The sequence below is a fragment of the Odontesthes bonariensis genome, chromosome 20 (genome assembly GCF_027942865.1).
Source record: "Odontesthes bonariensis isolate fOdoBon6 chromosome 20, fOdoBon6.hap1, whole genome shotgun sequence".
Lineage (NCBI taxonomy): Eukaryota > Metazoa > Chordata > Actinopteri > Atheriniformes > Atherinopsidae > Odontesthes > Odontesthes bonariensis.
In genome coordinates, this window is record NC_134525.1 from 26074664 (window position 1) to 26098977 (window position 24314).

The 24314-nt window shown below is 43.1% G+C and overlaps 1 protein-coding gene across 1 annotated transcript in view; it reads right to left on the reverse strand.

Annotated features, from left to right (window-relative positions):
• reck (reversion-inducing-cysteine-rich protein with kazal motifs) overlaps positions 1–23968 on the reverse strand; it is a 74762-nt gene extending 50794 nt beyond the window's left edge. The window contains exons 1-2 of the mRNA XM_075452297.1: positions 23772–23968; positions 3203–3261 (exon numbers count right to left, since the gene is read on the reverse strand). Coding sequence (XP_075308412.1) covers positions 3203–3261; positions 23772–23844 — 132 coding nt within the window. The 5' untranslated portion in view covers positions 23845–23968. The remainder of the gene's footprint in view (positions 1–3202; positions 3262–23771) is intronic.
• Between the last annotated feature and the right edge of the window lie 346 nt (positions 23969–24314).

A 24314-nucleotide genomic window follows, 5' to 3' on the forward strand; every position in this document is an offset into this window, starting at 1 on the left:
GTTCGAAAAAGCAACCATTAAAAGAGATGTCCAGCTTATTGGCTCTGCCAAGAGCTTTATCACCCTGATCCACCTCGAAGCAAGTCATCTTATTTATCCCTGGCCAAACATCCCTTATGCTTCTCCCCCTGGAGTTTGTTTTCCATCTATTTTTTTTTTCTGTGCATCTCCTTGGTTTATCTTCTCCTCTTTTTCAATTGTTTTTGTACACGCCGCAGTGACTCCCTGTCTTCCACAACAACTCCCTAACGTCCCTGTCGCTCGCTTCTTCGTGTTCAGCAGCTTTTTCAAGTCACTGGTGATCGAGGGCTTATGCTGTCCTTGTGGGAATGATAAGCCGCCACACAGAAGTTGATGTAGCCTTTCACACACTCACTCATGACACTGATGTGCCTCACAGAGTGCATTCCAGTGTGTTGCCTCAGAGGACCCCTTTACAGTTTCTTCAGCTTCCTCAGACCATCTTTTTTTAAGATCACAGGTTGTCTCTGAACTGTGGATTTTTCAAATGAGAAGCTGTATGCGTCTCTCAACTTTTAAAATTCAAGGTAAACACATGAAACTTCTGCTAAAGAAACAAATGGACCAGTGAATAATTCCCTATACTCCCTATATAGACCAGTGAGCAGTGCTGACCAGAGTCAACCCCCTAATGCCAGCCAACACTGGTCCTCACACCACAACAACCATATTTTTTTCTTTTTTTTTTGTTCCCCCCACTGCCACAAGCTACCTCAGCCTTTCACCAACTGCACACCAGTCACAGCGGGTTGGGGATGCAAACCCTGGTTCGGGTAGGGGGTAGAAATAAAAGAGGTAAAGATAGGTAGGAATGGGATTTAAACCCTGGTTCGGGTAGGGGGTAATGAAAACATAGAGGGTGCCAGAGGTGGAGGCAGGACAAGACACACTAGCAGATTCAGCAGACAAACTCACCTAAACAGTCCTATAATCACTAAAGAAATGCCAGCAAAAACAAAGCCAATACAACTCACTCAAAGCCAACTCATCCAAAATGGCCGCCTGGTTTCAAAAGGCTCACATGGGCCACACCCTCCACATAAATATCTTGAACTTCTTCTAAACTTCTAAATCTAATGCTTTATTCTCTCTGGTGGAACAGACGTGGAGCAAAGAGGGAGATCTCCACGGATCGCATGTTGCGATTGCAAGCTGGGAACAGCTGAGCTGATGACATCAGAGGCAGCTTTTGCAGGAGTGCAGGGTCAGATTAGACTACACTAAAATAACAAAGGTGAATTATCTCAATAAATAATATCAACAGACACTTACAGCAAACAGTTAAATGTCTCAAATACAGATCCTCTCCTTTCCAGTGACATGTCCAGGATTACACCATCTGTTGTTGAAAAGCGCTGACATAGCACTGAAATGCCCACCTTTGCTTAGACACTGTCTGAGCATATTGTCTAAAAGCATTGAAACACATAATACTGCATTCTCGATATTCCTCCTGTGGCTCCGCGTTCTTCCATTTCATTTGCTAGTAATCTCACAGTACCCATGAGGATTAAAGGAAGAGGTGGTTGAAATGTTCTCCCCTTTTTTTTTCTGTCCCACACTTGCCCGATATCCATCGTGTCTCCTTTCAACTTATTATAGATTTTTTTTGGCTTTTGGAAAGCTCAATCAGTTGGTCCCAATTGTAACCAACTGTTGGCATGGTATTTTATCAAATTAGATGCTAAAAAATGTCCGAAGTACAAGAAACAATCATTATGGTCCAGTGACAGTGCATTACATTCCAATATAATATAATTACATAACATGATTGCAATATTCTATAGCTTGAATAATGGCCATCTGTATATCTTGTGAGCATCACATGGCCTTGATATTTTGAAAAGTGTTACTTGTTTTTGAGAAATTAAGAAAAAAGTTATGCAGCGATTGTGCGGCATGTTGAGTTAGCTATTAGCTTTCTGTCATCACTCTGTGTCTCTTCATGTGCATTCATTTGTTAAGCTGAACAGTCAGCTGAACCAACAGACCCCACGCTGAATCAACATGTTCAACTGGCTTAAAAAAACCTCAACAGAATCCGCCGATGCTGACAGCGTGTTATACACTGAGAACACAAAAGAGACAAAAGACATGCACCGACACTTCAAACTTGCCCGACGGCCAATTGTTCGTTTATGGCATAAGGTGTCTCTGACTATGTGTGCGAAATGTTATGCTATTTTTTTTTATTTACTGCAAATCAATTTTCCAACCAATGATACGGTAGTTAGAAGTTCCTCTAGTCATCGACAATCTACATTAATATTCAACTTTATACCAAGACAGAGAGACCGATACCTGTTGGGCCAGGTGCTCGACTGATTGAGACTTTCAAACTTGCTTGCCTTCATTTCCCTTTCACAGTACAAGATGTACCAAACCAAAAGGAAATGACTGAAGCAATTTAAGATCTGTCTTCTGGTTAATTTATTAAAATAAAAAATATTTTGGATAATATTATTTTTAGCCTATATGGGCATATTTGTAATAAGAACCATCGGAGAGCTGCTGATTTTCTAGATAAAACCAGCCACAAGGCAGCTTCATTTTGTGCTAAAATGGTCTTTATGCCTGAGTCTGACATTCACCTCCAGCATCGAAAACAATACAACCAACACACTCTCACACTCAGGACCCCAGCAAGCAGCAATACTCCCATGTCTAATTAAGACCCGACTGTGTACTTCTGCATGTCCTTTATCTTTCTCACTCTACAAAGTTTATGGAGCTCTTTTTTTCACCCTTTTTCTTCTTTTAGAATGTCCTTCCCTTTCTAAGTCTTTTATTGTGTGTCTTTCTTGAAACAGGGACGTCGACTAATAAGAGCAAAATAGGTTTTGTGTCAGGTCCGTCTCAGCAGCGCACCACCTCCCCCCTTTCTCTCCCTCAACCCGGGAGAAGGTTTAAAAGATTTGAGATCTTCACCTTTTTTCCTTCCAGAGATGCACCTCTTTCACATTTCCTCTAGTTTTCTTTCTCTGTACAGAAGGACTTGAGGGTGACATACTTTTATTCTGGGCCTTTTATTCTTTACTTCAAAAGGCCCATAAGACAAAAAAAAAAAAAAAAAAAATTCTGCAGCACCCCTTCAGAAACCTCCATTCATGGGCTAAGTGTAATGGATTGAGTCTTGTTTGTGAGCGTGTGTGCTTGTGTGTGCATGCATATCAGCTCATACCTGGTCACAAGCTTCTTTGCAAGTTGGCAACTGGGCAGCATGTTGGCAACAGGAGGGATCTGTAGACACAGAAGCACCCAGTTAGCAGTGCAATCACTGTTAGAGCATGAACATTCATTTGAATCTGTGTGACTGACACAAAAATATTGATTTGGGTGCAAAAACTGGGTTTCTCCTGAAAGAAAAAAGACATCTAATTTAGGCTTTGAGTTATTTGGTGGGTGGCTGTAATTTTATTCGCTCTGGCCACAAACATTTAGCACTACAGAAAAGCTTGTATGCTGGTATCCTTGTTGGATTGATACAATTTTGGCCTGCATGAACCACTCTCTCTTCCCACAGATGACACCTGGAGGAAGGACCATTCTGTGCACTCAGAGTTACAGGGTACCATTTATACCATCCATATGGATAACAGCTACATGTCTAATGGCTGGTAGGCAGGAGAAGTAACACAGATGGTGGGTGTTGGCTGGCAGCAGAACTCCAAACCACAGCCCTGCCCAGGCTTCCAGTAACTGACTTGGCTCAGTTGGCTGTCAACAAACTGCTCGTGCTTCCTTGTGTGTTGACTTTGTGGTGCCTCAAGACGGTGATGCAAAGCTGGACTCTTCAAGACGAGCAGAGAAAGACAAGGTCTTGTTGAATAGCCTTTTTCGCTCAGGAAGGTTCATACGAAATCAAATGACCTGAAAGCTTCTTAGCAGCGGCTACAATAAGAGCTGTTCAAATAGTCTTTAAACTACGGAAAGGAGCTTCAATGCTCAGGAGAACTGGGCCATCCCTTCTAAAGGAAAAGAAAAAATTATGTCTTGCATTTCCTGGTGGCCACAACTGTCAAACTTAGATTTTTCCTTAGATGAATCACAGTTAGAACGACAGGATTGTTTTCATCCTGTCGTACCAACTGTGATTCATATGGATAAATATGAGGACAGGAGGGTGAGCAGCCTGTGACAGCACTATATTTTTATTTTTTTGTCCAGATTATCTCTGACACTAATGTGATAGATATGTATAATAACCACTGTGTAACACTGCATTAGATGAAGTGTCAAAAAACACTGTTTGTCGAATATTTACCGAACAGCTGCAGTTTCAGTGCGGGTGGAGGGCTTTTCTGCCTCAGTGAAAAAACCTCACCTTGCATTATTATGAAATGAATGTATTTACACGTCACTGTCTGACAATACACTTTTTTTTTCTTTATCAAAGTAAAAGTATGATTTACAGTTCTGGAAAGGGGTGGCAGTCAAGTTTCGGAGACAATTCTGTTTTTTTGCTTGTGTGCATATATGTGTCCACAGCGGGGAGGATGGAGGGTGCGTCCAGGACAAAGGTTGGGACACGCACATGCACATGCACATGCACATGCACACGCATAGCACTACACCACTGCTTCAGACCCACATAATTCCTTCGTGTAAGTGTGATCAAATTCTCATGGCAGCATGGTTGTCTTTTCCTAACCCTTTAGACTACTGCCATCTATCCTTAACCCTATGATGGTGTCCAACGAGGTCAAGAAAAAGAACTTTGTAAAAGACGATTGGAGGCTTTTTTTTGGGGGGGGACTATTTGACTGAACCCGTGCACTCCAGCGTGTGGGGTGGCAGGATATCCATTATCTCTGACACTACAAGCGGATCGCCACACGTCTGGTAAAAGATTCAGCTCTATCAGGCTTCCGGCAGAGAACATATCGTTTGATTTTTCAAACACACAGTGTTTAGATCCAGCCAACACTCAAGGACTTCCTGCCGTTCGGTCTGGAGATACCACAGACTTTGTAAAAAAACGTCTCACATACGCTTAACACCTGGAACGCACACTTGAGCAAAGTCGACGGCAACTGTCTAATTCGGAGCTCTAAAGATAAGGAGCGCCTTTCGTGAGTTACTCCAGATCAGTTTACATTGTTTTAAAACGGTTTACCTCTCGGTCTGAGCAGTATGTTAACTTGTGAGACAGTCAAGAGGCATTTTTTAAACCAGTTGTAAGAAATGAATCAAATTCGATTGTTCTTTTTGATGTAAGTATTAGGGCCAAAGATGTCCCAATCTGGCATGTTGGATCCGATTCTATATGTTATTATTGTTGGGATGTGCTGAAGCATCCGCAGAGAAAAGGTGTATTTATATGTCTAAATATGGTTTTTATCCAACGTGTTACTTACAACACATGTCAAACATTGAAGGAACTTTCCATTTCATTGTGGTCTTTCGATGTCTTTTAAAGTTTTGGACAGCACTTTTAGCCCACCTTGAAGAACATACAGAGATATGTGACACGCGAGCCGTTGAGCTTAAAAAGAATGAAATAAATTGTCCAGCCCACTGCACAGCCGACATCAGAAACTGTTTTGATAGATATGACAGATTATGCGCTCCACTTAAACTTGCTTTCATCTTCTTTACAGCATGTTGATTTAGTGGAGGCAGTCATAAAGTAATGGTATTGTTATGGAGACGTCTATTTAGGTTGAAATGAAATAACCTGAAATTGTTGTCAGTTCAGTTTGAAAGATTATCAGTCAGAGAAGACACTGAGGAGGGGGCCGTAAGGTCTGCGGTGGTCCTGTCCTTATTTGGAGCTTTTTCTCTTCCAGCCCCTCGTACCCACATCAGCCAGCCAGCAGCCTCAGCCTGATCACTTCTGGCAGCCATTATGAAACTTAAAAGAGAAGAGTGTCCACTTGACAGGTCTGATGCCGGCTGATGAAAACCACAACGCGCTCTTATCGGTTTGTTTATTAAAGCATTCAAGTGCGTGTCTGTGAGGCTTCCACTGCTGGGTCTCCTGCTGCCTGACGCCGGCGTTCCTGGATCCCTTCTGTGGGTCTGTTAAATCCATCTTTCTGTCTCTGAGGACAACCAGACTTTCACTGTATGGGTGCACATGGCTGTTTGGCGTCAAGTGAGCCATGTGATGTAAAGAGCATAGAGCAGGCCTCTAATGGGATGTAGTCATGGAGATTATTACAAAGTGAAAGCTATTGCTGTTGTTGAGTAGACGGATTGTCTATTTGTTTCCTTCTCGGCTCATAAAATATCTAAATTAGGCTGATATCGTGTTTCTTTTGATATTTTTAATCTACATTGTGTTATTTTTTGACCTGAAAGAACAAAGAACAAATGGGCCCTCGCTCTGTCCCGACACACACATGCTGAACTTTTTCAAACAATGGCAGGTGACATAATAACTGGAGGGAGGCGGAGGGGAGGGGGTGGTGGAGGCCATTCGGACATGTGCAGTATGAGGCCCCTGGCTGGCTGCTAATGAGCACCGGCCCCATTCTGGCTCAGCATACGCACAGCGGGAACAAGAACTCTCCTGTCAGCCAAACTGCTCCGCTCACAGTGGCTGGAATGAAGGACAGCATGGCCAAAGCGCTTCATTCAGACCAACGCATTAATCAACTGCGCTGCTCATACTATCCAGAGAACCAACCGGGGCATTTACTCATCAGGGAGGAGTGAACCAGATAGGACTTTGCATGTCTCAAACCAATTTTCTACTCGTCGTTTCTAAACGAAGGAGCACCATCCTGCATCAAAGTGATAAAAATCACCAAAAACATCTGTCAAAGGATGGCAGAACTGCCACCTTTTCCACATCTGGGGTGAGTTTGTGAAACCCGAGCAAATCAAGCACCTTTGACAACACAACCTAATCCCACAGATAAGAGATGCATCAGCATGAGGTCTGAGACCTCTCCAGGCAGAACATGTGGCCCATCTGTGGGGGGTTACTGAGTGTGTGTGTGTATGCTGTGAGGGTGGAGGGAATCTAGAGGGAAACAAAACGATGTGGTGGGGGTTAACAACACTGAGAGAGGCTATCACTCACAGGGTGGCAAGGGGAAGAGCCCCACCTGCAAATCCCATTAGCATTGTTGTTGTTTTTCTTCTTTTAAGCTGAGAATGCATTTAAATCTTCAAACCACGATGTTTACATGCATGTTCTCATCTGTGCTAAGTGCACGCGCTCACAAAAGTTCCATATAAATCCAGACCATTTATTCCAACTTTACTGGTTTTCTTCCTCTCGGCTTTGGACTAAAGTGCACAGTGAAATAGAAATGCAGCTGTAAGGTGAAGGGAGCGCTGTAACCGACATGCTGTTCGAAGTGGGTTGATGGATTTGAATCTTAAAATGAATCACAAAGATTAAACCCAATGTGGACAAATGAAACCCTTGAGCATAAATGATTTATCTGTGGTGTGTATTAACAGCCCACTGTAGTCCACAGCAGAAAGCTTTGCTGTTTTCAGCATTGCCAGTCATCAGAGCCACTGCACTTTAAATGGACTGGAAAAAAAAAAAGAAAAGCCAGATTTCAACTAAGACAAACAATCTGGAAATAGCAGCCATGCTCAGAGGCCAGCTGCTGGGACGATAAGTAGAGGAATTTCAGCGCAGCCCCTTCTATTAAAATGTAACATTAGTCTGGGTTTCCTGCCAGCCAGTTTCCTGTGTGTATGTTTGTGTGGAAGGACGGAGCGGGCACAGCACCATAGCTCAGGGCTTATTCGCAAAGTCCAACTGCGGGTTTCAGAAAGCATTTGATTAAGACCCTTTAAGACTAAAAAAGGCGTGTAGTTTCATTCAGTATTTAATACAATTTTAGTAGCAAACACAGAGCAACATATTAATCAAAGCAGAGAAACATTCTTTATTTGGCGGGGTCAGAGAAAAAGCCCCAAACTACAGCAAACGCAGAGTTTTACGCTATCGGGTGTGTTGTTTAATGTGCTTTCTGTGTTTTCCTGCCTTACGGTTTGTTTTTCGGTATACAGTCTCTCAGTACAAGATTTAAAACAACTGTCACGGAGTTGTGTGACGCTGTGGTGGAGAGGACCCAACAGCAGGCTCGGGCTCCAGAGGCAAACAGGCAGAGGACAGTGTTAGACTCTACGAAATAAAACTAAAAGCGCAGGGAGGAATCAGAAGAACACGAGCTCCGAAGTGACTCAACTCGGCATGACCATAAATCTGAATATATGTGTGTGTGCAGCGACTTTATACTTTCTAGAAGCAGGTCAATACATGACATGGACCAAAATGCGTACTTTTATCATTGTTAGGGTAAAGGTCCGTGTAAAGCACTCACTCGTAACATCAAACTCCAGCAGAGATTCTGTTCCATCAGGTGTGAGCTGGACTCCCACCTCAAATGTTCGATTTATACATCGCTGATAATAGAGTAACATTATCAGCGATGTATTATTTATCAAGTAAAGACACTTTGACAAGAGTGTGGGTCAGACTGTAAATTCCTCAGTGCTGACTCAGCCCCGTCGGCGTTAAAAAGAACTCCCAAACATGTCAGCGATGACCACACAGCTTACAACAAGCTCTCAAAGTAGTAAAAGCACAGAACATGGCAGCGGCACTCAGCATCTGAGTGGTCTGCTGCTACAGATGGGCCGCTCTGTGTTTGCTGTGACAGAGGGCATCGTGCCAGAACAACTCCAGACAGAGGAAGACAGTCAGAACCGCTTCGGTTTTGTGAAACTCACAGCAACACTCAACAGCTCAGCCTCCACATTCTGTAGCAGTTTCAGACACTCGATCCCGCTGCCGAGCATGCGAACTGTTACAGGAACGAGGGTTCAGATAAATGGCCAGGTCGAGCTGTATCTATAGCTCATCTCAGCTGTGCATGTAACTGATCCTTTTTCTCAATTACTCAGCATTACTTGGTACTTGTTCCTCTTTATTCCCCCATCGTTGAGCATATGTTGCCCAGCGAGACACTGACAAACCCGTCGGCTGGGGGCCGCCCCTCTACCCCCCTGAGCCACAAGCATCCTGCTGTTGCCTGATTTGATTCCAACAGCGGACGTTTACATTATAAGGAGAAAGGAAGAATAATCAATGCCCTTTTTGCAAAGAGCGGCAGAAAAATGTCTCATTGATGAACAACACTCCATCATGTGGGCGACCAAAATGTTTGGTGTTTGAGCAAATGCAACCTGAAGGGGAAGTTCGTTTTTTTTTTTTTTTAAACCTGGTCCTTATTTTTGGCATAATATACGTTCATCTACTCACCGATAACAGTTTGGTGAAAGTCGGCGTCCTTCGGAAGATATTTAGATCACTCGAGATCCGCGTATATCCATATAACGGGAGAGAACAGGACAGAGACAATACACGCTCTAAATGAGGGATTTTGTGTCTTTATTTCACCAATACTTTAAGACGGATGAATGAATGAACGCGTGCTATTGCACTGTTAGCTCATAGCTGCCGTGCTGTTGTCATTGGGGGCTATAGGGGGGTTTATAAGGAGCTTTCTACACATGCGTCTAGTGCGATGACTTCATCGACGCGCGCCGCTGCAGCTTAAAGTATTGGTGAAATAAAGACAGATAATGCCTTGCTGTATTGTCTCTGCCCTGTTCTCTCCCGTTATATGGATATACGCGGATCTCGAGTGATCTAAATATCTTCCGAAGGACGCCGACTTTCACCAAACTGTTATCGGTGAGTAGATGAACTTATTTTATGCCAGAAATAAGGACCAGGTTTAAAAAAAAAAAAAACTTCTCCTTTAAGCGTCATCGTGCGAGTGTGCAGTCAAACAGCTGCAGAGCAGAGAGGCCTTTCTTTAGTGCCACTGCAGACACTGAGGGGAGAGCTTAACGGATGAAGGCCGGAGGTCACTTCCTGTGTATTGATTAATTGACATTTTCCATATGGAGCTTGGCATTTAAAAAGAAAAAAAACTCCAAAAGTGAAGATGTTTTCCTTTTCCTGCTTTAAAACGTTGTTGTTTGCTTGTTTTTCTGAAAGAAGCAGATAAAATCAGCATTTTCTCAACACGAACACTTTACTGCGCCGACGATTTCGGCTGAAACGAATGGCTTAAAAAAAGGGGCCTTAATAGTAATTAGAAACTCTTGATAAGCTATGTATGAATTGGATTTGTTTTTCATACTACTGATCAGATGTGATAGATTGTCCTGCCTCACGGATCGAATCAGCATGACGGGAGAGAATATTGCGGTGACATTTGGTGACACAATGCTGAAGTAAAGCTTACACTTCCTGATACCGATCCATGAACTTCTGGCAGAATCCTCAGTGCGAGTGAGAAATTTCCAGTGATGAACTCGATAAAAACTGGAGCTCTTTTAATGTCGGATGTCTAGCAGCGATGGTTTAATCAGTCTGTTAATGGGCCTGCATTCAGTCATCCGGACACTTTTTCATTCGTACTTCTGGCGGCTTCATTCAGACTTAGTTTGTTATCTGCTTTAGAAAGTACAAAACTAGGACATTTTTTTAATCTAATTAATCACATGATTTCCCTGATTAATCACGATTAATAGCATTTGTACGCAAAATCCAAAAAATGAATTCGAAAGTAGTGTATAGCCTTTAGCATTTAGTTTAATTTTAAATGTGCTGCCATATGAATGAAAGTGCCATAACATTTGTTGTGCAAACACACTTTTAACATCAGCATTTTTATGTAGTTTTTATGTAGAAGCCTCGCTCCACTGTCTGTTTCCTTGAATGACTTGCTGCTATCAGTTGTGTGTTTTGCCTTTAAGTGATATTTTAGAGTGGAACTACTACGGTGATAAGACAATTCAACTTGGCAGTGTTTACAGATGACTTTGGTTCTGTCGACTCCGCCGTCTGGAAGAACTTTAACATGAAAATGGCCGAGTAAAAGTTCCGTACCCTTCTCCATGTTTGGTGGATCCGCCGTTTACTTTCTTTTCCGGTTCCGCAGACAGCAACAGACTTTTACAAAATAAAAGCCTGTGAGCAACAGACTTTTACAATAAAAGTTAAAATAAATGACAAAACAGGGGTGGTCCGTGGCGTATTGGGTTGAGCAGGCGCCCCATGCACAAGAGGCTATAGTCCTCGCTGCAGCTGGCCCCGGTTCGAATTCTGCATCGGACGACACTGTGCTGCGTGTTGTTCCCCCTCTCTCTGCCCCCTGCTTCCTGTCTCTCTGAACTTTCCCAACCATTAAAGGCACAAAAGCCCAAAAATTTTCAATTTTTAAAAAAAATTGAAAATTTTAATGCGCAATAAAATATTTATCGGCGTTATATAATTAACGAGTTAACGCAATAATAACGAGTTAACTTGCCCAGCCCTATGCAAAACATACATGCTGGCCTTTGAATACACTGTCCTTATAGTCCTTATTTTCTTACATTCATAACTGCTAAATTACTCATTATACTATAGACTCTTAGACATTATAGACTCTGATATCTCAGGTTAACAAGCGTGCTGTTGATGTGTTAAAGACACCACTTTCTATATGCCTGCTGAACAGGTGATGTAAAAAATGACTCTGGCTTTCATAGGGTTTCATTGTACTAACAGTAACATTCACGTCCAACACAACTGTGTTTCCAGCCTCGCCGGCAGAGGCTGCAGCTGCAGCTCGACCAGAAACACATTTGAGTAAATTGAGTTGCTTCTTTTCTGTTTCGCTCATTTAGCTCAGGTTTATGCTTAGTTTATGTTACTGTATGTGTGTGAGTTTTGCTCTCAGATATAATAATAAATCCACAGTTTACATCCCTGCTTCACTTTCCACAGAAGACGTAGCAAAGTTCGGACACTTTTGGGTGATTAATTGCACAAAGTAAGCTCTTCTCAGACATGGAATTCGTGGCATTCCTGTCTTTGTAAAGCAATTAAAGTCAGAGTTTTGTGTCACAGAGATGAGAGACTTTCACGGCCCCATTAAGCTGTCAGATTATCACATGCTCAGAGCGTGTGGCTGTTGTAGCTGGATCAAATTCCAGCAAGAGATGGAGTAAGTTTGGAGCAAAGACGACAACCTTGTTATGCCAACAATGTTCACCAGATGTGACAAAAGGGAAGAAAAAGGAGAATAAAACAATTCATTAGTGATGCTCAGGGTCAGTACACCACTGCTGAGCAAAGAAACACAAACCAAAGCTTTCTAACTCTCTGCAGTCGTCATGCTGAACCAGTCTCTGAAGAGAAATGTGAGAAAAGATGTCTGCCCACAACAAACGACAAGTCGAAGGCCTCTGACACATCTACGGGCCGTAACATCTTCCTGGCTCATTACAAAGTTTGATATTTCTTTCTGTGGCGTGTTCTCTTCCAAACAGAACATTGTGCCGCTCACTGCACCTTTGGGGCACAGACCGTTGAAATGCAGACTGGACGACGGCACAGATGTGGAGTTCTGGTGCTGCATTTCCAGCTGTTTCTCACTATGGCTCAGCTCGCCGAAGACACACAAAAGCAAAGCTTTTAAACTCTCTGCAGCTTCAACGCTGTCTGATGGGAAAAAAAAAACAAAAAAAAACATGTGTAAACAGTAAACAGCAATTTTACCGTCTGTAATATAACCACGAGCTGTGTGTCCTTCAATGCAACATTCCACCTCGGCCGAGGGGTGTGCGGCATTAACAGCGGCGCTTCTGATCTTCCTTGTTCAAAAGATCGCTCACAGGACTGACAGCACAGACTCTGGCACTGAACTCACAACTTCTGTGTTTACTGTCCTGGGCAGATGTTCCCCAGGACGAGCTGTGAGGGCAAACTTCTACAGAGTGCATTTTCCCCCCCAGAAAACTGTGATAAAGAATGTTCTCGACCACCTGTGAGTGTGTTCACACCTGCATTTAGTGTTGTCCACTTGTGCTCAGAGAAGATCCCTGAACTCCTCAAATATGTGTACACCTTTTATTTCGACAACAGTGTGTGTTTGTGTCAATTGTTCATTGTTTTGTGTCCATATTTCCTTCATCACACTATTATTTTGGGCTTTTTATGCCTTTAATGGACAGGACAGTTGGAGAGAGACAGGAAGCAGGGGGCAGAGAGAGGGGGAATGACATGCAGCAAAGGGCCGTCCGGTGCGGGATTCGAACCAGGGCCAACTGCTGCGAGGACCGTAGCCTCTGTACATGGGGCGCCTGCTTAACCCACTACTCCACTGACCATCCCATCACACGGATGTTAAATCTCGCAGATTTCTAGGGGCTCGTGGTCCTTGTCATGCAAATTCAGCCGCGCTTCAGACTCATTGTAGAAGACTATCTAACCAGTTATAGGTGTTTAGGTGATACTCGTGCAATTTATTGTACGTTATAAAGATGATATATTAAACACAAGAAACTTGAAAAAAATTAAATAAAAAAAAAAAAACTGCTCAAGAGACAGGACAAAGGAAAAGGTCCATATAGCTTTTCGGTGTGTATGATCAATCAGAATGAGTGATCAATCATTCCGCAGGCTGACCACGTTCAACATGTGGTGATACACATCAGCCACGCATTCATGAAAGCTCTGTTGCACCTGGATCTCATTACAGTGCGAGCAGATGTCAAACACTGACACACGTACTCACACACATAGTGGACCGAGTGCTGCCCCCTCATTTCATATTCAATTAGAAGAATCAAAGAGGATGTAGACCTGACACTGTATCCTGTGTGTGTAATGGGAAATGACATAATGAGCCACATATGGCCATGTGGAGCAAGGAAAATTAGGAGAGAGGGGAAGGGGGAGGGGTGTGTGTGTGTGTGTGTGTGACAGGCACACACAATGGAAAAACAAACCTTTCCACAACATCTCAGTCTGCTGCGACGAGGACATTTAGTGAATAATGTTAAAATCCTAATCTACCGCCTGTGTGCACATCTCCTTTTTTCAAAAAACACACCATGTAATTAAAGACAATTCGCTATTCTCTATGCTCAAAATCAAAATCCCTGCAGGACTGTTTTCAGCAGGAAGGCTCAGTATTCCATCTATGGGGCATCAAAACTTTCGTAAACGTTATCAGCAAATAACAATCAGCCACATTAGGTCACATTAGGCCACAGTGGCACAACGGCTAAGCTGCGACAGCTTTGCCAGCAGCACAACCACTTAACCAAATCAACTCCTTTATCGTACGGATGAATAGTTTGAACCGACGAGACTCCCACTGCCAACCCTCCAGAAGGAAGCCGGCCGCCCTACCAGCCGAGCCGCAGTCACCCCTTGAACTGAGTGAGCGGAGCATGTGTGGATGGGGAGCAGTTTGTTGCTGGCAAACAGCTGCTACTATGCACAAATAAACTGAGGCTGACAACAAGTCGAGACAGAAAACGTCTGAGCGCTGAATGAAGGGATGGCAGAGGGAAAAGAGAGGCTAAGAAAACAAACAACGACATCCGTCCACTACGTGGAGCGGTCTTGTTCAGACTGCTCCGTGTTGCTCTAACATCAATCAGCGGAGCCTCGAGAGGTTCTGTTAGTTCTTCCACAAACACGCACACCAGCTCTGGCATAGCAAAGTATTTGGCCAGTTATTGTGGTCTGCTTCTAATGTCAAGACTACAGCAGTATTACCACTCCTGCAGACAGAATCACTGCCCACAGATGTGTACTTTAGATTAACGGGACACACTGTACATGTTATTTAACTAAAGGAATAATGGAATCAGATCGCATCTGAAATGCATTTGATCCATTTGTTGGAGGCAGCAGAAAGTCCTCTCCACTTACTATGTTGAACACGGCCAAACCTCCAGCAGATTCCCATTCCGTGGGAAGCTTGGGAGAAAAAAAAATTGGGGACTTGTAGGTGACTTTGAGGGCGTAATTACCCCTTAATTTCTATGCGTCCATCTCTGAAACCATTAGCTGACGCACAACATTCTCTGTGGTTGGAATATGCCTTCTGTGACTCACAGCCCAGCCAAGTCAACAGATATTCAGCTGAGGCATATTAAAATGAAAAGCAAAAGAGAGCTTGATTGCAAATAATTACAGCTTAATTCAATTTCAGCTTGAAGAGCTTCTGGGAAAGCATTGGTTTCTCAACATTCAACTTCATGTGGCGAACACAGACATGCATATATTAAACAGAGCATGATAAGGGGATTAGCAGAAAACCTACAGGAAATGAGCAGAAAATGTAATTATACTCCAACAGTCTTTCATATATCGCTAGTCATTTATAGGAAGTGACTAAAGGCTCAAAACTGAAGCCAGTTTTCAACTACCTGACAAATCAGTTTTCCCAAAGAAATGACATTTCTTTATTTTTCATGACATTTGCTACTAGCAAACCCTTGTTTATGTCTAAAAAGTGTTTCTGACCAAATGCACAAAGATCTGCTGCTAAATATAGAATGTTTTAAGAGTGCGTTCCTTTCTGTCATCCAGCTTTTAAGGCAAAAGGCAGCTTCTTCGAAAACCATCTTGTTATTTTCATTTGTATCTTATCATCTCTTGAATTTCACTTCTGTGCCTGTGCTTACATCATCACCACACATCATGTTAAACTGGCAGAAATTTGAACTACGTTTCGGGACGATCGCTACAACAAAATGCACGTCGATCCTTTTCAGCCACTATCATTTCAGGATTCTGTTCACTGAAATAAACTGCAGACAGTGCTGATACAATATTCACAGATAGCAGCAGCTTCTTCCAACAGGGTAACTGTGTCTCATTTTTAAAAAAAAAACACTGCTCAGGAAAGAGGATGATCTTTCAGGAAGTAAAGATGACAGAGCGTTACGTGTTAACCTGGCTATCAAACTCCCTGGATCACAATGCAATCGAGCATTCCTGGGATTCACCGGCACAAGTCCAATACACAGAGGCCACACCCTGCAAACCACGGGACATAAAGTCTTGGAACCAGACACCACAGGACACCCACAGATGTGTTGGGTCCCTGCACTCCTCAGTCAGAGCTGCCGTGGCTGTGTGAACGCATCCTGCACAACAGAGGAAAGGTGCTGTACATGTTGTGTCTGAGACGGTTGACTACTAAGTGTATTCTAAACATTTCCAGAAGTAGGTTTTTGCCCCATTCTCAATATACCAACAAACTTTTCTCACACAGCCATTTGCTTGGTGTTCCATCCATCCACCCATCTTCTGTAATCCAATTCAGGATCGCAGGGGGACCGGAGCCTATCCCAGCTGCCATTGGGCGAGAGGCGGGGCACACCCTGGAGGGGTCGCCAGTCCATCACAGCACCGTTTGCTTGGTGTTGTTTATGCTAATTAGCCATGTGGTGCAAGCAGCAGTCAGTCTGGTGAACACTGTTGATGCTAAAACATCATTCAGGTAAAGACTGAACAGGAAATATATCAGGAGCTGCGGTCTGCTACGACACAGATGCAGCAAGTCACTGACTGCAAAGCTGCCTCCAAAAGAAAGCGCACCCTCTCTCAACTGTAAGGTTGTATATGAACATAATAAAAACCACGTGGTCCTTACCAGGTCGCAAAATTAGGTAAGCACAAGCTCAGATGGACAGCAACACGCGACAGATTACACTCAGTGGGGTTACATGGCACTGAAAGGATCAGATAATTGGCTAAATTTTTTTTTTTTTTTTTTTTTAGTTATTCAGTCATTTATTATTATTATTATTATTATATAGTATTTTTATTAGAATTGGTATTATTATTGTTGTTGTTAATATACAATCATTGTAAATATTAATAATAATTTTTTGAGCGACTTGACTAATTTGAATTTCCCCCATTGGGGGATGAATAAAGTATTTTTCTATTCTTCTATTCTATTCTAAATTACAATAAGAGCATGAGTTATTAAGTGCATGTAGGCACCTTAATCTGACAAGAAATTGGGTTGAGTTACTCGCGATCGGATTGATTGTTACTCGGTTGAAAGTAAAAAAAAACGTGCTTGTAGACGGTGAAGTACGTGGTCGGAACAGACGATATTACTGTTGTAGTCGCCGTCGGAAAGAAACAAACAACGCGATGGAGAATGCGCCGTTGTGCATCGTGTTTGTGCAACAACCATGCTCATCACAAACGAAATATAGAGGGACGTAGCTTCATCTTGCTCTTCATTCGCCATTTTCTTGAATGCCTGAGTTTGCTGTTGAAGGGGTCAACAGGAAGTGGCTCTATTAGCGACAGTTGAAATGGGTACAGCGCCACCTATCGTACCGGGGTAGGGGTGGGCGATATGGAAAAAATGTTGTATCACGATTTTTTTGCATAAAATCACGATTTCGATTTTTTATCACGATCTTCCATCCAAAAAAAAAAAAAGACCAATTACAGTAGAGTTAAGTCGACATGCTGAACCACAGAAGAGCTAAGGAGTAAAAGAAAGAATTTGGCAATCAACACATTGTAATTCAACTGTAACCCAATTCAAGATGAAAAATAATGATCCAATTAATGACATCTGACACAGTGCGAGTGAAGCAACCGGAAATAGAAAAACGAACCACTGATGACGACTTGACTCCACCTCATGATGCCATTTAGCAACAGATGAGCAACGCTGCATGTTCATTTACTGCAGCCACAGTCACGCACTGCCATCACCAGAGCGCCCTAAAGGAATACTTTTCAACTGTGTAATGTTTGTCACGGCCGCGGTGCATCCCTTTTCTCTTGCACCGTAGTTAGCTTACATGCTAGCGGTTTCCTCATCCAGTGCTGCTGCTGGCCGTGAGTTTCTCCCGTGCGCCGCTATGGATGTGCTGTGGCTGGTGCCGCTGCTGCTGTTCCCATTCCTGATGTGGACCAGCAGCAGTGGGTTAGGGTAGAAGAAAACCCGAACCAATTCCAAATTACAGAGGCGGATTTCCTCTTCTTCACCAGCTCGTCGGCTTGGCTTTCAGCCATGGCTGTCCATGCGTTTTCTAAGTTTTTACAAACACAACATGGAGGCGTGTAAGAAAGTTCGCTATGATTGGTCGGTTAGGTTAAGGACGCCCTACGTCTGCCGCATCGGCGGGAACCAGCATTAAAAAAAAAAATCATTGCGCTGATTGGCAAAGGCGATCTATACGGTTTCTCTAATTTGGTAGATCGCCTGCGATTCTCCACTCTTCCTCGCCAGTCACGATTTTATATCGTCAGATCGCGCACCCCTATATGACATGTATGACATGCTTTGTGCCTCTGATGCGATTCATTCACCGCCATATATCCAAGGATAATTACCCTTGCTCAGCTCCTTCTTATTGTAATTTAGCCAATTATCTGATCCTTTCAGTACCATGTAACCCCACTGAGTATGTCATTATAAGTCCATCGTTGCTGCTTCCATTGGAATTAAGAAGGTGAGAAGCAGCCAGGTGCTGCTGGTCGAATGCATTTAATTAACTGATCATCAGTGTGTTTTTTATAAAGTGTGAGCCCCTTTATAAAAAACAGACGTTTTGTCAGTTTGCTTGGAGCATTCAGGTTTGTGTTGACACAATGCCAGGGAGGAAAGACATCAGCAATGAACTTAGAGAAGCAATTGTTGCTGCCCAGCAATCTAGGAAGGGTTATAAGGCCATTTCCAAACTATTTGGAGTCCATCATTCTACAGAGTAAAAACCATTCAAGTGTGGAACATTTCCCAGACAGCTGTCACACTTCCCAGGAGTGGACGCCCCACCCCAAGGTCTGAGCGTGTAATGCTCAGAGAAACTGCAAAAAAAACCAAAAAAAACAAGAGCTACATGCCAGACGCTACAAGATTTCTGGAACGATGTCGTTTTGGCTGATGATAACTTGGTTATAACGCACAGCAGCACGTTTGGAGAAAACCAAACACAGCACGTCAGCACAAACACCTCATACCAACCGTGGAGGGCTGTGATCTGGGCTTGTTCTGCAGCCACAGGACCCGGGCACCTTGCAGTCATTAGCCGCATTCGCACTGTAGGAACCTTTGGCAGTTCCTATAACCTTTTCAGGAAGGGGGCCGTTTTCTCCCGCATTCGCACATACAGGAACTCGAGACCATCTCCCTCAGTTCCTATAACCATTTTAGCTCCTTCTCCTCAGGTCTTTTCTGGGTTCTATAGGAACACATCTGACGCAGGTGTTTGGTGGTTGGTAGCTACGCCCCATGTCATGTTGTCACGGCTGAAATGTTTCCTCATACGACACAGACACAACCTGCGCGTGTTTAATAAGTTAAACTTAAACGTTGTCTCCTTTGTCTGCAGCGCTCTCCTTCCTTCATGAAACGAAGAAGTATCGGCTGCGCTCGATCCTGACTCTCTCTGCGTGCTCTTCCATTCTCGATGTTAGACGCCCGATGTGATCGTTCATGATTAATATCACCATCATGCAGACCATGAACACGGTGGCCTCCCCGCTCTCCATATTAGCTTCTTTGTGGTGTTTTTTTCTTCTCTCCTTTCTTTTACCGGGTTTTGTTTTGTTGTTGAGTGTGGCACTAAAGTAACGCGTCACTGTCGCAGACAGTTGCGTCCCATCAGTCTCTATCAAGGTCCCGACTCATGTGCGAATGCAAACTGAAACAGTTCCACTGGGGAAGGGCGGTTATTAGAATGAAATTCGAGGAGGACCGTTCTTAGAACTGCTCTGTCCGAATGCGGCTATTGAGTCCACCATGAACTCCTCCGGATACCACAGTATTCCAGGGTCAAATGTGAGGCCATCTGTCCGACAGCTAAAGCTAAAGCTTCATTTTTAAAATGAAGTATTTAAGATGAGATTTTTGTCAATTACTGATATCAGTGTATGCTGTAATACTGACAAACACATGGTAAATGCTGTAAAATAACAAGATGTGTGATTCATCATAAAATCGAATACATTAAAGCAGAGGTCTTCAAAAGGGGGTCCGCGGAGGTACTGCAGGGGGGTCGCAAAATCTTTGGTTGATTAGACGATTTTTAACATTTAAAAAAATATATATTATTATTTTTTTTTTTTTTTTCAAACAGTTTTTTCTCACAAATTGTGTGCAAACGTGTGCCATCCACAGATGGTTTGAGGATTCATTGTCCCATCTACCTGCATGTAGATGGGACATACCTCGGCATTGTGCATACCTTGGTGTTCATGTGGACAACAGACTGGACTGGAGACACAACAGTGAAGCCATCTACAAGAAAGGACAGAGCAGACTGTACTTCTTGAGGAAGCTAAGGTCCTTCAAGGTTTGCAACAAGATGTTGCAGATCTTCTACAAGTCTGTTGTTGAGAGCGTCATTTCCTCTTGCGTCATCTGTTGGGGCAGCAGCATCAGAACCAGGGACCTAAAAAGACTCAACAACCTGATAAAGAAGGCTGGTTCTGTTCTGGGGACGACTGTGGAACCTCTGGAGACAATAATGCAAAGAAAGATTTTGCATAAAATCAAGAGAATTATGGACAACCCTGAACATCCTCTCCATGAGACTGTTATGGGAAAACAGAGTCTCTTCAGTCAAAGGCTTCTTCAGTTTGGATGCAAAACGGACCGCTACAGGAAATCATTCCTGCCCACAGCCATCAGCATCTATAATAACTCCTTGATTTAATTGAGTTACATCAACATTTAATTTTCCTCTGGGATAAATAAAGTATTTTTGAATTGAATTGAATTTGAATTGAATGTTTAAAGTTAAAATCTGTGGATTATTTGAATAGCTCAGTGTTTATAAAAGGCAGTGGCACGGCCACCCTGTACCTTGCACATGTTTAAAATAAAAACATGAATATATTAACCTGTGTATTGTTTGAATAGCTTAGTATTGAATGTACAATAACAGAGTAGCTATGTTTATACACAGCACTAGGCCCCGTTAAATATAAAACACAATTGTATGCCATATAAATAGTAGGGGGGTCCCTGCTCCAACTTTCCATCAGTTTGGGGGTCCCTGGCCTGAAAAACGTTGAAGACCCCTGCATTAAAGAGATCCTACTCGGGATGTTGTTAATACTGGAAAAGTCTGTGGTCACAACAAAGTTGACCAGATGTCCCTCTTGTGATTGTGGGACCAGTTGGCCCTAATTTTTCTCAAAGTCCAAGTTGATTTTAAAAGTTAAGAAACTCGCAGTATGCGATACTTTCAAAGTCAGGATAGAACCTGGTGAGTACCTGGTGCCTGACTGACATGATGAATGCGTCTCCAACCAAATCTGCACACGGAAAGCCTTTCCTGTTGCTCTGAAAATGTCTGTTTACTTGAGCATGAGCCTCAACTCTGAGGAGACTGCTGATGCTGCAGTCGATAGCAAAAGTGCTTTGAACGTGGAGTCTCTGGGGAACACGGTGGGGTCAGCCGTCTAAGTCAAAGCAACGCTGGAACAATCAACGCCGAGCTTCCACCATAAGAATAAACGACTTGCATACCCGTTCCAAAGCAGCTTTGAGAGATCAACGTAAAATAAAATTCACACTCGTCCCTTTTTTTAATTGTTACTTTTTCCTTTTTTCACCACATCAACCTCATCTGTCACGACGGGCTTGAATGATCGTCAAGGCGACGGGTTGATGGTCGAAAACCGAGGACTCAACAGACATTCTACTGAGCAACAGCCAAAGACGTTCAGCTCTGTATGCCACATTTTAATCTTGTGTTCAGTATACTATAATTAGGATTGTGGGACTCAGGGCCATGTCTGCTCGCAGTGGACAAGGAAAGCAAAGAGCTGCGTACACTTCCCTCCCTCCCTGTTCCCCTTTTTGCTTTGTAGACTCAAATTGGTTCCAGATGCATTCTCTCACGGCTAGGCTTCATAACCAAATCGCTACATGAAAGTAACAAAGGAGAGAAGTTTTGCAAATCTCTGAAGAGGACAGAAATGTATGGAATTTCTACACCAAAATGGGGGGGGGGGCTGGAGAAGAGGCCACCAACTCCAAAGGCAGACCCGTTTCATCACTTTTCCACATGGGGTTATTCATCACACCAGTAGTGTTCTGTGAATCTTTTGGGACCCTTTCTTGCTTTTCAAAAACCTCTGGAAGACAATGTGCACTCCAAATGAGGAGCCCAGAGTTGTTCCTTTCATGTTCCGGACAGATGTGTCAGGGAGAAAAAGAAGGAGGAAAAAAAAAGGTCTGTACAAAGTGATATTTATCCCGAGCAAATCCACATCCTGCACCCATGTGCGCTCGAACATCAAAGACCGACCCACCAGCATGATAGACCGGCTTCCAACCCTGCCTGCAGAGCCCCTTTCAGATAAAAGTCTCACTGAGGAAGAAGGCCACAGAACCGTGGGGAGGTGTGATAACGGCAGAAGGTCTCCTGAGAGGACATGTTGCCAAACGGCTCAAAAATGCAACAACAAAGTGCAAAGTAACAACTCCATGTTGACTCAGACAATTAACACGTGAGAGCGAATTCAAGGCCAGTTGCTCCTACAGCACCAGCACACAGTCCCGCCTGACTCACTGATTTAGCAGGTCCTGATAAATTCATTAAGCTTATTCTTCGATTTAATTTCAGCACAAGAGGCTTATTCCATTCAAAACAGCCGGCAGTGCTAATCCCTACTTCGCACTCTTCCTCCCTCTGAAAGCTGTTTAGCACACATTTAAAAGCCACACATGTAAGATATAGGCTAAATATATATAAATATATATTTTTATATATATTTAGTATATATGTATATACATATACATATACATATACATATATATATTTATATGTACAACCCGCCTTTTGGAGAACAGCTTTAATTACAACAACAGTCCATAAGTGGGAGTCTTCTGGAGAAAAATGTCACTAACTACAACTTTGTTATTAACGCGCAACCAATGCCTACATGTTTTAGATATTTTGTCTGAAAAATTATTCACTTTTATTTCAAGAGTTATTCGTTGACTGTATGTTTTTGGTCTAAAAAGCACGAGGCAAAGAAGTGTTAAACTGCTGATAACGTTCATTCGCTTGGTGTCAACTTTACGGTCCCCCTTTTACTTTTTTTTCTCCAGCCCGCTGTGCTTCCTTCCTTCCTTCCTTCCTCTCCCCTTTTCTCAGGCAAAGGGACCGAACAAACACACGCCGTAAACCATAATTTTCAACCGGCAGCCACACACACCAACAGAGACTCCAGTGGGGGGGGAGCATTCGTTGAGTTTCGCCATTTGTCTCTCAAACTTTCAAGAACTTCGACGCTCTTGAAACGCCTCGCGGGATGCTAACTCCAGAAGTCGCGTTCCCCCTGGCGTCATCATGCTAACAACACGTCCCGATAACGGACTAACACAATTATGCTCGCTTTGACATTCGCCAAAAAGGTATTCAGCTACAATACGGCACTGAAATCTTTAGCAAAATGTCGAGATACGTTTTCAGTTTTGCTCTAGTCAAAAGACAAAAATACAATAACATACCCACTTTCCCAAAAAGTTGCTTTTGCCTATTATTAAACGCAATATCTTAATAACTCGAGTCTGTGGTGGGCGGTAGCAATGTTTATGGGTTTATGGGGGGTGGCGGGGGGGGACTGATTCCGAGGCTTTTTAGTAACCCGAATTTAATACAGAACTTTAACGATTTAAAATGCGACTCACTGAATAGCCTGTAGTTCATGTTCACCAGGACGCGATGCAATATCAAACTGGAAGATGTCTGAATTAAGTTTGGCCAAGAGTCCTGCTTATGGGGGCAAATCTATCATGCCAGCGATGCGAGCTGTCACTAAATCACCAAGTTAGTCTCAACCTACAAGTATAGCTTCAAGATTCAGTTATGTACCATTCAGCATTTTGAACTAAATTAAAAGCCGCCACAAACAACACGGACATATGAGAAACAGTTGTGGAGTTAAAAAAAAAGAAAAGAAGAAACCCAGTCAGACTTACCCTGAGCTCGCAGCGGCTGGCAGTAAAAGTTTAAAGCGAGGAGGAAACTTGTTATCTGGAAACACACACGCATCTTATTGAAATCTTAAAGTGCATCGTGAACAAGAAGAGACAGAAAACACTGGTGCAGTGACATGCCGCTCCATGGATCCCCGTTAACTCTCGCTTTGCGTCCACAGCCCCCTGTGTTGCATACGGAGCGCAGAGCGCATGCGCAGATCGGAGCACAGCCCGGTCCCAAAGCAGATGTTCAAACCCATTTCTCCACTGCTTTCCTGACGTGCTGTTGTTTCAGAAATGGTCTAGATGTTGTACTTTAAAGGGGCAACAACTGGCTGGGTGTATCAGGCTGAACTTAGCTTTTCATTTTGTTGTTGTTGTTGTTGTTGTTGTTGAGTTTAATAGCCAATAAGAAAGAATAGGGATATTAGGGTCTCACTTCTCTGTTAGGAAGCAATACAATGTTTCAGTCATACTTTACGTTCTTTTGTTATAGGAAAGGGATTGGTAGATTGTAAATTCGTACTCAGTAGTTTGGCTACT